A 17,236-nucleotide genomic window follows, 5' to 3' on the forward strand; every position below is an offset into this window, starting at 1 on the left:
TAGGATTTCAACCAACACACACACACACACACACACACACACACACAGACACACACACACACAAGTGTAAATAACATTCATTCTAACAGAATGACTTTGAGGAAATGACCACATGAAAATAAAAGCATCAATACATAGAAACCTATTGAACTAGATATTTATTGAAGCATCACCTTAATCACATTAGTCTGATAATGACCTGGATGCTGATTATAGGGAAATGCATGACTAGACTGTTTTATCATGTGGTAAGGAAACTTAGTAACCCTTAAAAACAATGACAACACCATATATTAAAAGAGAAGAATCTCCTGATACATTTCAAACTCAAGGAATTCAACACTGTGAACACATTAATATCAAGAAATGGAATCTGTTTTCATCATTTATTAAGTTCAAATAGAATTTTCTTGAGGAAGGAGCAAATCTCACATGGCTTCTCAACAAGTCAAACTGTGTAAAACCACTGCTCTCCGCCATAATTTCACCAAAGCCCTTTTCATCTCATGGTTTCTCAGGCTGTAGATTAGTGGATTCAGCAGGGGTGTGAGCAATGTGTAAACCAATGACGTCACTTTCTTGGTTACTGGTGAGTAGCTGGATTTGGGCTGTAAATAAGTCATACTGGCTGTGCCATAGAAGAGGGTGACTGATGTGACATGAGAGGCACAGGTGGAAAAGGCCTTCTGCCTCCCAGTTGTTGATGGTATCTTCAGGATGGCAAAGAGAATTCGAAGGTAAGACAAGAGTATCAACAAGAAAGGAACCAAAACAATCAAAATGGTGCCTGTGAAGGCATAGATTTCAAACAAGAAGGTATCTGCACATACCAGTTCCAGCACTGCTGGGGTTTCACAAGATATATGATTAATTTCATTGGGGCCACAAAAGGGAAAACTAAATACCCATGTGGTCTGCACAGTAGCCACCATGATCCCTGAGACCCATGAGAACATTACTAATTTCACAAACACCCTCTTGTTCATAATCATGGGGTAGGTCAGAGGACAGCAGATGGCAGCAAATCGGTCATAAGCCATTGCCCCCAGGAGAAAACACTCAGTCCCCCCAAAAAGAAGAATGAAATACATCTGTGCAAAACAACCCGCAAAAGAAATTGTAGTTCTCTTGGTGGTCAAGACCACCAGCATTTTAGGCATGATGGCTGCACTGAAACTCACTTCCACCACAGATAAGTTCTGCAGGAACAGGTACATGGGGATGTGGAGGGTCTGGTCCAACAAGATGGCAGCTATGATGATGGCATTTCCCATCAGGGTCACCAGATAAATAACCAAGAAAACCCCAAAGATCTGTTCTTGGAGTTTGGGAGAATCAGAGAAGCCCAAGAGGATGAATTCAACCACAGAGCTTTGATTTTGTGTTTTCATTGCAGTACAAAAGCCCTATATTGTTTCTGTAGACATGATCAAAGAATAAAGTCACAGTCCAGAGGCTAGGAGTAGCAGCCTGCATTCAGCATGGAAATTCTGGCATAGGATAAAAAGAGGAACCCATGTTCCAAAAAACTTACGTTGGAACACTTGGAGAATGGCAAAATACTAAGATTAACAATATTAGTCAATCTGTCAAATATAAAGTAAAAATGAACAATTCTTAAAAATCTGGTCTTAAAAGTTCAAAATGCTATCAAGTTTCTATTACAACTTGTATGCTATGTAGTTTTAAGGTAAACATACCCTTAAAGTATATAGATATTTTCTAATACAAGTTCTAATCCCATATTACCACAGATATTCTTCTCTTTATTCAATTGTTGTAAGTATAACAATGAAAACTACAGAAAATAAAATGTGATAAAGTAGACAAATAGGAAAAAGCTAATCCAAGTTTTTTACAGTAATTCAGTAATAGTGAATTTTATGTAAATCTACTTAAATATTCATTGGATTCAAGACAAATAGAACTTTATGTGATGTTGATGGTTTGACAATATTCCACAAGAATACTTATGGAGGGTTGTATTTTAAATGTACCTGTTTCAGGTAACACCTCTAGACTATGAAAATTGGTTTTGAGCTTATTAACTTCTTATTAATGTCTGGCCAAATCTATTGGGATTTACTGGGATGTGAAATTTTTAGCCCCAAAGATCCAAGACTCAACCTTGTGACCATTATGATTTAAGGACAAGCCCACTTTTTGGTCATTCTGGGGCTACAATTTCAAACTTTCCACTCTTTCCCACTCTTTCTCTCTCTTTCCTTCCCCAGTCTCATCAAGCACCTCATGGACTCATTAATTATTCAACAAGCTCTGATGGACCTACCATTTTCTAAACTCTGCAATATAAGGAATTCAGTATAGACCAGATCTCAATAGAAACCTAAGCACACTACCTAAAATAACTGTGATCCTCACCACTAAGCTACATAAAATAGTACCCCGTTATGCCTCCAAACTCTCTAGTTCTACAACCCTCACATATTGCCATGTATTTTTCCATTTTTATCAATTGACATTATATACACATTTATACAAATATCATTCCCACAACCGTATAATCCCTGAGGCAAAGATTTTGTTTGCATTTTAGTATCTACACAATGCCCCCAACAATCCCCAGCTCATTACACATGTTAAAATAATAACTTTAAAGAAATAAATGGAATATATTAGGAAAATTAAACTCTAAAAAATAGTGTCTAAAAGTGAAGGGAAACCAGAACAGAGCACAATTGGAAAACAAACTGCAAGTAATAACAAGGGCTTTAGACAATTTAGATAAGAGAAAGATTACATGTGGACAGGGAGCTGGAGAGGACAACCACAGTCACTGAACGCTGTAAGTGGAAGGGCTGGTAAGTGGGAGGAAAAAGGCACAGGGAAGGACACACTTGCTCAAGTCAGAGGTCCCTGATGGCAATGGTACTAGATGGAGCCCACTGTGTCTTCTGTGATGTTCTGAAAACCAGGGGATAGTCAGCAGGGATATGAGGAAGCCAACAGGACAGAGAATCCCAGCAAGCTGAAGGTATATGGTGTCTTCAGTGCAGATCTGTAGGGCATGAGCAACAGCAGAAGGCAAATTGCTTCATTCCTGAGTTGGACCATAGACATATTATCCAAAGCCTATATAAGCCATGATAATTATATGTTTTTTCAATAGCAAAAACTTTCTTAAAATTAAAAAATATACTTTGTAGGACAAAATAATCAAAACTCATTTCAAATGGCTATAATAATAAATAAATGAAATGTGTACTGAGTTCCACGTGTTAGAAACTGGATAGGTTTTAAAATTTACAAAATTTGGAGTATTATTTTAAAATAGGAAACATTTATAATGCTGATTAAAAGCATGTTTTGAATAAAATTATGTTTAAAAACCCAGTATGATAACTATAGTTGACAACAGCTAACTGCACAATTCAAAAACTTGTTGAAGAGGATTTTAAATGTTCCACACAAAGAAATTATAAACATCTGAGGTTATAGAAATAACAATTACATTTATCTGATCATTAAGATTGTGTGCATACATTGGAATGGCACAGAATATATCATGAATATGTGCAATTACCATGTGTCAATTACAAACAAAACCTATACTTAAAGAACAAAACAAAACTATGATATGGTCACAATTGACCACAAATGCTGCTCCCTCTTTTCATTTGCTCATTATTATATCCAAATTCTTCATGATTGTAATTATGAGATGCACTTTTTCTGAACAAAATAAAAAGGAAACTGACAAAACATCAAACTAAAACATCTGATTCAAATATTTCAGTCATGCCTACTGGTCCCTGAGCACTGAGGCATGTCTTCAACAGCATCACCAGCTTTTACTGAGAACACTCAATGAAAAAAACCACTAACAGTCACACAAGTAGAAGCCGCACTATCTTACCTATTGACATTGACTGTGACGTTTACATGCTACTTTATCATCACTCTCACCACTTATTAAAATACACCTGCTTGTAAATGCAATTTAGTGATTGAGTGCACTGATTTTTAACCTCCTATGACATAGAATCATGTGCCCCAGAGAATCCCTCTGGAGAGAACTTTGAATGCTTCCCACAGAACTTCTCATATTTTGTATGAGAGCTACAGAGACTTGAATCTGGTCCCTCAGGGAAGAACGCTCAAGAGAACACACATGAAAATATTATCTTACTGAGAAGGAAAATGAAAAACATGGAATGCCAGTTCTCAATGTGTCCATGAGGACTGAAAACCTTGTACACAGAGGCTCAACTCCAATGTGACATCTCCCAGTAGGATTTTTGTGAAATCAGAGGGTGAATGAATGTTGTAGACAGGGAAAGAAGGGAGGAGTCAGGGGAGGTGTGAGCAAAGGCAGGGGGCAGATGAAGAATTCAACTGGACACAATGCACAGTTTGGGCAATGGTGGGAATTAAGTAAAGGCAAGAAGATTGAAGTCTCTGAGATTTAAGTCTGGATGCTCCTGAGCCCCGAACTTGCATATTTTCCATAAGAAATATAGAGCCACTGATATTTTTGAGAGAAGGCATCATTACAGTTGATTTCATGCATAGAGCTTCTTGACTAGAGTAAAAAGATCTGGACTGGTTTATAGGACTTGGAGCACATCACTGAACTTCTCTGCCTTGTTTATTTTCTATGTAAAAGGAAAACATTGTTATTATTCTCCCAATGTATACATGAGGATCAGGGACTCTGGGCTTGGTATAAAGTGGCTAGGGCATTGAAGAAAACCACGTGCTGTGTTTCAGAAGAATACAGGACTGGATGAACCTATAGACAATGTGCCTGGACCAATGTTCTCCTTTTCTGTTCTCCTCTCTGATTTCTAGGAGAAGCATCCCTCTCAAGACTGTTCTCTCCTCCTTGGAGCAATAAGGCTACCAATAACACAGATACATTCTCTTTAATCTGTGTCCAGTAAGAAACATAACACTAACCTAAGAGAAGGGGTTTTCATTTACAGAATCCAATCCAAGGACCCTTCTCAAGTGACTCACTATAGTCATTCTCCAGGAGAAGGGCCCGCTGTGTGTAGTGTGCTTTCCTTATTCACACCCCATACAATCCTACAGGGGCCTCTGATGGACCAACATGTTATATGTCCAGATGCCATTGACTGTATCACGGGTGGTATACGCTTTGTGAGAAGTCATAGTCATGTAGACAATCACCATGTTTTTGCCTGTATTTTACATTTCCTTGAAAAGTGTGTGAAGAAAATTTCAGACACATGTTGAGATGATAAAAGGTCATAATATTCATATTTATCTCTAATTCAGAGCTTTTATATCATTGATACATAAGTAGTACAAATATAGAGACTGTACCCCAGTATACTTGAAGTTTAAGAAAGTAAATACATAGCAAAGAAATATATATGGGAAGATTTAACCAATATTATTATATTTAATAAATGATGAGATTAAACATGGGATAAAAAGAACACATTTTATATCCTTCAGAGTACATTTCATCCCAAAAAATCTATGGAAACTTTAAAAAATCTGACTTCTTTTTTCCAAAAGAAAATCTCAATAAATTTCAAAATCTTATTCATAGAAACAGCATTCCTTGCAATCAACTGAAAAAGAAAAAAAAAAGTAATAATAAAAACTAGTCTTTCCACATGCCTGCCACCTTCCCTGCCATTGGGGCTCAGTTTCCCTCCCAAGAGACAGGCAGCCATAAGCACTTGGGAGATATTTTACCATCATGGATTGCTTTAGAGATACATCAGAAGGTGACATAGACCATTCTTGCTTTGATAGCGTCTTTGAAAAAGTAAAGAAATATGAAAGTAAATTACTTTTGACAAGCAAAGTGATAATCCTGAAGAGAGAATAAATAAGGATATAAAAAAGAGAAATCTGAAATCTGGAGTTCAAAAAAAGAGAGAGAATATTATCTTACTGAGAAGGAAAATGAAAAAAAAGAGCAAAAATTTCTCCAGATGAACACCTTGTAGAGAATCGTATTATGCAAACCATTTCTTCAGGATCCAAAAAAACATTATGTGATGCTGCAAAAGGAACTAAAACACACTTGCCCATTCCAAATAGAATTCCAAAAACTGTAAAATAAGGTGAGGAGAATTACTATACAGATGGACAGGAAAACAGTGATGATGGACACAAACATCATAAGAGGTCCAAGTCAGCTAAACCATCTAATAACTCCAAATACAAGCATGAGTAAAAAGAATTTCAAGGTTAGTTCCTCTCCCTCTTCTTCTTTATCTTTGCCTTCCTCCTCTTGAAGTTCAGACTGTTCAGATGATGTCTCTGATAACTGCTTTATCAACTCCAGATATCAGCCCCGTTCCATCTTTTGAGTTGAATACACCAAATGACCAAAAAGTCAGTTAAAAGGCAAGAAAATGTGAGTCAAGAGGTAGATGAAGATGTTGAGGTTTTAAAAAATGATTCAAGGTATTTGAAAGCAGCCAAGAAAGTGAAAGAAAAACATGGGCCTGCTGTTGTCCCAAAGTCATCAGTGTTCAATTGTGATCTAGACCACAATGTCTTACATGTCACAGTGAACCTGCATCATCTTTGAAAGGCTTTTCTGCAATTAAATAAAAAGGGACCACAAAAACTTCACTTTGATCAACCCTCAGTAGTACCTAGGAAAAACTACTCTTTCACAAGAGAAGAGGTGAGACAGACTGATCAGGAAAATCAGAGACTTTTGAAAGAACTGTCAAGGCAGGCTGAAAAATCAGAAAGCAAAAGTACAATCCCCATTGATCATCCTTCTAAGTTATGTTGTAGTGCTCTCAATAGCCAGAAGGAGCAACAAAAGTTTGAAAGAGAAAATGTGGCTTTATTGAAAAAACTTGAAACTATGAAGCCAGCAATGGGTATGAAATACTCAGAACAGCTAATGGACTACCATTGTAATATGGGATCATCTCCTTCTAAGGTCACCGTCCTCCAGAAGACTAAGAACATGCATTTTGCCAATGCAGCCTATTAAGAGAAGTTTCCAGGACATCCAGTGCTAACAGTGGTGTCAGTTGTAAGACTGAGCAATTAGTTTTTGACACACCCAGTGGCCTATTGCTATGACTTAACCCCCCGCCCCCATGTATGCACTGCTTAGTTATAAAACATTATTACTTTAAACATCATTCATCCAATTTTTTTCTTTTTCTTTTTTAAATTTTTTCATTTATTTTAGTTAGTTATATATGATAGCATAATGCATTTTGATTCATTGTATACAATTGAAGCACAACTTTTCATTTCTCTGGCTGTACATGATGTAGCGTCGCACTATATGTGCAGTCATACATGTGTATAGGTTAATGATGTTCATCTCATTCTGCCATCTTTCCTGCTCCCATACCCCTTCCCCTCTCCTCCCTATTCATCCAATTTTTATTGACATATTTTTGTTATATTACTATATTTCACTATGTTAATATCTAAAATATTTTTTCCAGCAATTTAAAGTATATAACAGTGAGTTAATTTATTGTTTGTGATTCAATGAAAACTTGTTGTCAAAAGACAACAATTTAATGTAAAAACAGTATTTACTATGAGTGTGAATTTATATAAAATATGTGTGGATTTATTAGAAAAATGGTAGTAATGCATGTTTATTTTCTCAGCATAGAAATTGATTCAGTTGTCATGTTGATCAAACAGTAGTGACAGTATCATTGCATGTTGGATCCAAGCTATTCACTATGCAGTTCTCATTTTATGTTATTTTCTTTTCTTACAAGCTTTCAACCACGAGCTTACCTCTTATTTGACTTTGTTTTCTATTTGCTTTAGAACTTATATGGTGAGTCACAACCTGATTTATGAGAGTTACACTTTGTTATGAAACATCCTGAAATTTGTTTTTATAGATGGAACTGATTTAGATTTGATGAGCAAATTGAGAGAAGCTTGTACTGGGGCATACCTCACAATTTCACCAGAAGTACCTAGTACTTCTGTGTAAGTGCACTGTTAGGTCTTAAAAATTCTTTTAGCCATTCCAAATCCTCTCACACTGGGAATATTAGAGAGTTCAGTGTAAAAGCTTGTCTTTTGTGTTTTCATACATTCAGGTAGAGTAGTATTAATGATTCTGACAAGGGTGGTGGGCTTTAGATTTACATCTACTTCCTTGAGACTAATTTGAGTGCAGAACAAATCAGTTGTATTATGAGCAAATACAAGGGTTTTTTTGCTTGTTTTTTTTGTTTTGTCAGTTAAATAGCACCACCAGTTTGAAGAGCCAATAAGCAGGTTCTAAGGTATGTCAGAACAGTGTGTTAAATGATGCTGTTAGTATATTTTTCTGTGATTTAGTATTTATTAATGGAGAAGAAAGAAAAAAATAAAAAATGCTTTAGAAATTTCAGCTACTGATCGGCCTCTGCCTACCTGCATGGGAGCCCAGGCCCAGGGTAGGCCCAGGTTCATCCTGCCACCAGCAAACCCCTTCCAGAACTCTGGCCCCAGCCCAGATCTACCTCCACCAACTAGAAGACACCACTGGAGCTCGGCCCAGCTCAGGACTGCCTCTGCCAACTAGCAGACACCTGGAGGAGCTCATGCCCTGGCCCAGATCTGCCTCCTCCGACTTGCATGGAAGCCTATGCCAAGGGTAGGCTGGGTCCCCACCACCACCTGGGAGCCCGGGCCTAACCCACTTCCATCTTGGGTCATTGCAGCCACCTAACCTTCCCCACACAGTAGCCTTTACCTTGGGACAACAGACAGGGCTGAGAAGCAGCTGTATCTTGAAGCAGGCATCCCAAAGCCAGTGTAAGGCCCACCCTTTCAGCCCCATCTCTGAAAGACCTTGTATCCATCTTGGGACACCCCCACTGCTATCTCAAATTACCTCCCCTATTGCTGCCACCACCTTTAGTTGCAATAGCATCCATCGTGGGACACCAGCAGGGTCTAGAAGCCCAACACCAAGGTGAGACACAGATAAATCTGCACAGATACAACAAGATTATAGAATAGAAATTGTAATACCTCAGATCCACACTGCAAGAAAGGAAGACACATAGACAACATGAAAAAACAAGGGAGGAAAGTGCCCCATACAAACCAGGATACTACAATAACAGAACCCATGGATAGTGCAGTTGATGAAATGCCAAGGAAGAAGGTCAGAATGTTCATAATTAAAATGATCTGTGAATTAAAGAATGATCTAAATGAGCAAAAACAGGCAAAATTTGATCACTCCAACAAAGAGATAAGATAGCAACTACAGGCAACCATTGATGACACCAATAAAGAGATAAGGGAGCAAATACAGGTATCAAAAGATTACTGAGAGAGAGAGAGAGAGAGACAGAGAGAGAGAGAGATTTTGAAAAAAAAATCAGAAATCCTTGAAATGAATAAAACAATAGACCAAATTTTAAAAAAACTCAATAGAAAGCATTACCAACAGACTAGATCACTTGGAAGACAGAAAGTCAGATAATGAAGACAAATTATACAATCTGGAAAATAAAGTTGACAACACAGTGAAGATGGTAAGAAACCATGATCAGAACATCCAAGAATTATGGTATAACATCAAAAGACCAAATCTAAGAGTTACTGGGAGAGAGGAAGGCACAGAGTATCAAACCAAAGGAATTCACAATCTCTTCAATGATTAATATCAGAAAATTTTTAAAACATGAAAAATGAATTGGAAAATCAAGTACAAGAGGCTTATAGAACACCAAATGTGCAAAATTACAACAGATCAACACCAAGGCACATTATAATGAAAATGCCTAGCATACAGAATAAGTATAGACTCTTAAAGGCCACAAGAGAGAAGAATCAGATCACATATAGGGGAAGACCATTTCATATCTCAGCAGATTTTTAAACCCAAACCCTCAAAGCCAGGAGACCCTGGAACAACATATACCAAGCTCTGAAAGAAAATGGATGCCAACCAAGAATCTTATATCCAGCAAAATTAAGCTCTAGATTTGATGATGAAATAAAAACCTTCTATGAAAAATAAAAGTTAAAAGAACTTACAACTAGAAAGCTTGCACTACAGAACATCCTTGGCAAAATATTCCATGAAGAGGAAATAAAAAACAACAATGAAAATCAGCAGAGGGAAGTATTAAACTAAAGAAAAAATTAATCAAAGGAGAAACCAAGTCAAGTTAAATACCAAAAATAAACAAAAATGGCTGGGAATACAAGTCATGTCTCAATAATAACCCTGAATGTTAATGACCTAAACTCACCAATCAAAAGACATAGCTGGGGTCTGGGGTTGTGTCTCAATGGTGGAGCACTTGCCTGGCATATGTGAGGCACTGGGTTTGATTATCAGCACCAAATATAAATTAAAAAATAAAGGTCCATTGATAACTAAAAAATAAAATTTAAATTTAAATTTTAAAAAAAGACATAGGCTGGCAGATTGGATTAAAAAAGAAGAGCTGGGGCTGGGGTTGTGGTTCAGAGGTAGAGTGCTTGCCTAGCATGCATGAGGCACTGGGTTCTATCCTCAGCACCACGTAAAAATAAAATAAAGTTATTGTGTCAACCCATGACTAAAAAAATAATTTTTTAAAAAAATAAGACCCAAAAATATGCTGCCTCCAGGATACTCTCTCATAGGAAAAGATATTCACAGACTGAAGGTGAAAGATTGGGAAAAATCATACAACTCACATGGACTGCAGAAGCAAGCAGGGGTTTCCATCCTCATATCAAACAAAGTAGACTTCAAGCCAAAGTTAATCAAAAGGGATAAAGAAGGACACTTCATACTGCTCAAGGGAATCATACACCAACAAGACATAATAATTATAAATATATATGCCCCAAACAATCTGCATTCATCAAACAAACTCAAGTTCAAGAGTCAAATAGACAACAACACAAAAACTCTGGGTGACTTGAACACACCTCTTTCACCACTGGATAGATCTTCCAAACAAAAGCTGAACAAAGAAACTATAAAACTCAATAATACAATCAGTAACTTAAACTTAACTGTCATATATAGAATATTTCATCTTTCAATGAGTGAATACACTTTCTTCTCAGCAGCACGTGTATCATTCTTTAAAATAGATCATATATTTTTTAAATATTTATTTTTTAGTTTTGGGTTGGCATAATGTCTTTATTTTATATTTATATGGTGCTGAGGATTGAACCCATTGTCTCATGCATGCTAGGTGAGCATTCTACCACTGAGTCACAACCCCAGCCCCTAAAATAGATCATATATTATGCCACAAAGCAACCCTAAGCAAATACAAAAAAAAGTAGATATACTATGCTGCATTCTATCAGACATAAAGGAATGAAATTAGAAGTCAATGATAAAGTAAAAAATAAAAGCTACTCTAACACCTGGAGACTAAATAATATTCTAATGAATGAACAATGGGTTGCAAAAGATATCAATAAAATTCTCAATAAATTCTGGTGGATAGAATACAAAAACATATCAAAAAAATAGTGCACCACATCGGGTGGGGTTCACCCCAGGGATCAATAAATGTAATTCATCTCATTAATAGATTTAAAGATAAGAATCATGATTATCTTAATAAATACAGGAAAAGCATTTCAACAAAATACAGCACCCCTTCATGTTCAAAACACTAGAAAAATTATGGATAACAGGAACACATCTTAACATCATAAAAGCTATCTACGCTAAGCTCCAGGTCAACATCATTCTAAATGGAGAAAAATTGAAAGCATTCCTTCTAAAAACTGGAACAAGACAGGATGGACTCTTTCACCACTTCTATTTAACATAGTTATTGAAACATTGTCCAGAGCAATTAGAAAGACAAATTAAAAGGATATGGATAGGAAAAGAAGAACTCAAATTAGCACTATTTGCTGATGATATGATTCTATACCTAGAAGATCAAAAAAAAAAATCCACCATAAAACTTCTAGAAATCATAAATGAATTCAGCAAAGTAGCAGGATATAAAATCAACACATATAAATCAAAGGCATTTCTGTACATCAGTGACAAATAGAGAACTAGGAAAACCACCACATTTACAATAGCTTCAAAAAAATAAAATACTTGGGAATCAACTTAATGAAAGATCTGAAAGACCTCTACAATGAAAACTACAGAGTGCTAAGGAAAGAAATCAAAGAATACCTTAGAAGATGGAAATATCTCCCTTGTTCTTGGATAGATGAATTAACATTGTTAAAATGACCATACTATCAAAAGCACTACACAGATTTAATGCAATTCCAATCAAAATCTCAATGGTTTTCCTCATAGAAATAGAAAAAGCTGTCATGAAATTCATCTGGAAAAGTAAGAGACCTAGTACAGCTAAGTAATCCTTAGCAGGAAGAGTGAAGCAGGTAGCATAACTATACCAGACTTTAAATTGTACTACAGAGCAATAGTAACAAAAACAGCATGGTATTGGCACCAAAACAGACCTGTAGACCAATGGTACAGAGTAGAGGACACAGAGACAAACCCACATAATCACAGTTATCTCATATTAGGCAAAGGTGCCAAACACATATATTGGAGAAAAGATAGCTTCTTCAACAAACAGCACTAGGAAAATTAGAAATCCATATGCAACAAAATGAAATTAACCCTCTCTCTCACCATGCACAGAACTCAACTCAAAGCGGATCAAGGACCTAGGAATTAAACCAGAGACACTGTGCCTATTAGAAGAAAAAGTAGGACCAAATCTCCATCATGTTGGATTAGGCCCGACTTCCTTAATAAGACTCCTATAATGCAAGAATTAAAATCAAGAATCAAGAAATGGGATGGATTCAAACTAAAAGCCTTTTTCTCAGCAAAAGAAACAAACAGTGAGATGAATAGAGAGTGAACAGAATGGGAGCAAATTTTTACCACATGCACATCAGATAAAGCACTAATATCTAAGATATATAACAAACTCAAAAACACCAAAAAAAAAAAAACCCCAATCAATAAATGGGCAAAGGACCTGAACAGACACTTCTCAGAAAATGATATACAATCAGTCAACAAATGTATGAAAAAAATGTTCAGTATCTCTAGCAAGTAGAGAAATGCAAATCAAAACTAGTCTAAGATTTCATCTCACTCCAGTCAGAATGGCAGCTATCAAGAATACAAATAACAGTAAGTGTTGGCAAGGATGTGGGGGGAAAGGCACACTCATACACTACTGGTAGGACTGCAAATTGGTGCAGCCAATATGGAAAGCAGTATGGAGAATCCTTGGAAAACTTGGAATGGAACCACCATTTGACCCAGCTGTCCTACTCTCCGGTCTATAACCAAAGAATTAACAACAGCATACTACAGGACACAGCCACATCAATGTTTATAGCAGCACAATTCACAACAGCTAAACTGTGGAATCAACCTAGATGCCCTTCAGTAGTGAATAGATAAAGAAAATGTGGTATATATACACAATGGAACATTACTGAGCATTAAAAGAGAATAAAATAGCATTTGCAAGTAAATGGATGGAGTTGGAGAATATAATGCTAAGTGAAGTTAGCCAATCCCAAAAACCCAAATGCCAATGTTTTCTATGATATGGGGATGCTAACTCATAATGGGGATGGTGGATGGGGAACGAGGAATACAGGAACTTCAGATAGGGCAAAGGGGAGGAAGGGGAAGGAAGGGGGCATGGAGGTAGGAAAGATGGTGGGATGAGATGGACATCATTACCCTAAGTACATGTATGAAGACACAAATGGTGTGACTCTACTTCGTGTACAACCAGAGATATGAAAAATTGTGCTCTATAAGTGTAATATGAGTTGTAATGCATTCTGCTGTCATATATAACAAATTAAAATTTAAAAAATAAATTTTTAAAAAATGCAAAAAAAAATAAATTTCAGCTACTCTTTATGGGGTCTGAAAAACAACTAAAATATAAGCAAAAAGAGAAATAAATTTTACATTTGTTGGGGCTATTACCATAAATATTACCTAATTTTTCTGTTTTGCTTTGGTTTGGCTTATTTGACTGAATTCTGGAAATATTGTTGCCAGTCTCAGATTTAAAAGAGTACCTACTTTGATGGAATTGTTAGTGGCAATTGGGTATAATGTAGTTGACATTTGACATTTGAATAGTTTTCTGTCAATCTATAAGCTCTTATTTCATACCAAATATGATATTTTACAGTTATCACTGTTTTTCATTACCAGCCTTTTCAGTATACCTTTACAATGTATAAGAAAGTTTTCATATCAAATGATAAGTCTTTATTTACCATGAATTTTCTCTAGCCATGGCAATTTTTCTTTTTTTGTTTTCAGTGCTTAAGCTCTGTGACATGTATGCTGCTCTTCGTTTTCTTAGAAGCTTTAGCAGTAAGGCAGATTACATTTTACTAACCATTAATTCATAATTTCTTGGCCTTACTTTATATTCATAGATTTTGTTTAGGATATGGCACATACAGTGTGGGAACAATGGAATTTAAAAATTCTCAAGAACACAACCTGGCTATGAGGTTTTTCTGCTGCTTTCTTTGGTTCACAATGTTCTTTGACATTATTTGATGCTTGGTTCTGGTGAACAAGATTTTATATCTGTTGTCTATATAAGCTTTAGCTGTACAAAACCAAGGTTTTATTTTATTTGTTTTTTTAACTTATTGCACTTTTACTGTTTGTTTACAAACTTAACTTTAAGGATAACTTTAATGATGAATTTAAAACTCATCATTTGGACATTTACCCAAAGTACTGGGGATTTAACCCAGGGGCACTTTGCTACTAAGCTACATTCCCAGCCCTTTTGGTTTTTTATTTTGAGATGATATTTTACAGTTATCACTGTTTTTGATGTGGGTCTCACTCAGTTGCAGAGGGCTTCACTAAATCACTGAGGCTGGCCTCTAATTTGCAATCCTCTTGTCTCAGTCTCTCAAGCTACTGGGATTACAGGTGTGCACCACCATGCCCAGCTAAATACTAACTTATTGACTTTTAGTGTTTACTACTTTGAAATGGAAAGTTTAAGTATTACTAATAACAAGGATTTGACTTAAAGTAAAAGTTTGGAAGAGCAATAATTCTTTTTAAACATAATTATAATTTTGTTGTCATGGTTGCACATACATGATGAATTGGATAAGAGTTGAAAAATTAGTATTCTCTGATTTAAGCCCCAGAACTTTGAAGTCATGAGGGCTTACGGGGCATTTTTTAATGAAGAACTCACGAGTACATTAATCTCTTCATTTTCAAGAATATAGAGTAAAGGATGATCTGGCACTGTTTTGTATTTGGTTGACTTGCTCTTATTATACATACTTTGAAGATTTAGACTTACATCTATAACTAGAAAGTATACCAGTCCAAGTTCTAGTTATGAGGTCAGATTCTTATTGAGAATTATTTTTATTTCTGTCAAATATTAAACTATTGTTGCCTCCTTTTTAATTAGATGCTGTGAAAGATTTTGAACTATTAAAATTGGTTTTTAAATGGTAGTTCTCATCTCATATTTTGCCTATTTTCTTTTTCAACTTCCATAAAAAGCTTCCTTCTTGGCTTCTACTCTAAAATTTTCTGATTTGCTTATTTAAAACAAAAAGGAAAACTAAAGTCTTAAAAGCCAGAGAAAACAAGCTTAAAATAGAGTATAAACTCTTATTCTAATTTGAAATAACACACATGTATAGATATCACTATTTTTACATCCATCAGAAATATCAGAAGGAATGTACATCACCAATTTAGAATAATTATTCCATGGAATGGGACTGGGGATGAGAGTTACTTTTGAGAGAATTTGGGGAGATGAGAGTTTGAGGGTTTCGGAGAAAGCCTTTTGCAGTTTGTTTGTTTAATCATCTAGTTCTTGGATTTATTACTTTGTATTAAATAAAAGCTAGTTTTTTATTGGAAGTGAAGTTCGGGTTTTTAAATAACAAGTTAAAGATATCACTGTGCTCCAAGAAATTACCCCAAAGAACAATGAGACATTTGAATCTAAATGTCATATTTTTTAAAACAGCACATATCTTAACCTAAATTACAACATGAGAGAGGAACAGTCAGATACAGTGAGAAAATAAGATGCATGTGATTCAAAAGGGATGCTACATGGGCAGTTCAGCCTCCTCCTCCAGAGCTGTGGTTCCAAAGTGTGAGCCCCAGGTCTGCAGCATCAGCATGCAACCAGACCCCACCACAGATCTGCTGCAAGACACATTTTGTATGGAGCCCAACCCTCTGGCTTAGCATCAGTCAGATTCTTGAAGGGGTTAAAATATACTGTTCTGATGTTCAGTATTTAAATTAAAGGCTCTTGAAAAACAGCAGGTGCAGAAGATCACACTGAACTTCACATTGATTCTGAAAAACAGAAGATAAAATTCCCATGTGGACATACAACATCCTTACCCTCAAGGACATTAGTCAAGACTAAAATACCTCCATACAACTATTGTTAAAATAACTCACATTTTAAGCCATACAGAATTCCTTGTAATAAAACTGAAAAGAATAAAAAAAATAATGTAACTGTTTCTTCAAAAGTTACCATGATTGCCCAATTCAATATATAACTAATCAACTTTGCTTCTCTGGTTATTCTTTGCTTTGTGAGAGTTTTCTGATATCTATTTCCAATCTATTTCCATCAGTTTAATGTTCACATCCAGACAGAACCCTATAAGTATGATGGTGTGTTTTTTCTGCTTCTACATTCTGATGTACGCTAAATTTTGGAATCATTGTAGTGACCATAATCGCTTGTTTAGAGATATGAGAACTGCTTAAGAAGGTTGGTGGTAAAGACTTCCCCAGACATGTTTTAAAACAGAGAGAAGCAGGTGGGCATGGATGACCAAAGGATCACATAGTCCTACTGTAGTTTTAGGAAGCTATCTTGTCAATGAGGTAATATGGTATATGTGAGTCCTAATCATCTGATGGCAGGGGAGCAGTGGAAGAAAAAATTAACTCATGGTTAGCATGAAGATTTACACTGCATTGTACAGCAAAGCTTCTCAAACTTTAAAGTGTGTCCACGTCACCTGGGGATCTAATTTAAAAGCAGGTTGGAATTCATGGAATCTGGCTCAAGATGGAGCTCCAAGTTCGTAAAGAATGTTTTTGTGTTCTTCATGGGCAATTTATGCTGCCTTGAAACATAGCCTGTCCCCTTCTCTAACCAAACACCTTACAGATAACTTGCTCAAGAAAGAACACACTCTTATCAAAATGGGAGATGATTAAAAGGCCCCACTTCACAGTAATACACAGAAACTGGAGAAGGAAAGG

The 17,236-nt window shown here is 36.0% G+C and overlaps 1 protein-coding gene and 2 pseudogenes across 3 annotated transcripts; 2 read left to right on the forward strand and 1 right to left on the reverse strand.

The window, feature by feature from the left end:
- Positions 1-440: 440 nt before the first annotated feature.
- On the reverse strand, positions 441-1,391 carry LOC308641765 (olfactory receptor 10A3-like; the record flags this gene model as incomplete). Its single annotated transcript, XM_081280373.1, has 1 exon — positions 441-1,391. One exon carries the CDS (start codon positions 1,389-1,391, stop codon positions 441-443), a length of 951 nt encoding a protein of 316 aa, XP_081136499.1.
- Positions 1,392-5,695: 4,304 nt separating this feature from the next.
- LOC308641766 (cilia- and flagella-associated protein 97-like) lies at positions 5,696-6,178 on the forward strand (annotated as a pseudogene). The gene has a single exon. The product of its transcript is annotated as a cilia- and flagella-associated protein 97-like (transcript).
- An 80-nt stretch (positions 6,179-6,258) lies between these two features.
- On the forward strand, positions 6,259-6,958 carry LOC308641767 (cilia- and flagella-associated protein 97-like; annotated as a pseudogene). Its single transcript has one exon. The product of its transcript is annotated as a cilia- and flagella-associated protein 97-like (transcript).
- The last annotated feature ends 10,278 nt before the right edge of the window (positions 6,959-17,236 follow it).

The sequence above is a fragment of the Spermophilus citellus genome, assembly GCF_964194105.1.
Source record: "Spermophilus citellus genome assembly, chromosome: 2".
Lineage (NCBI taxonomy): Eukaryota > Metazoa > Chordata > Mammalia > Rodentia > Sciuridae > Spermophilus > Spermophilus citellus.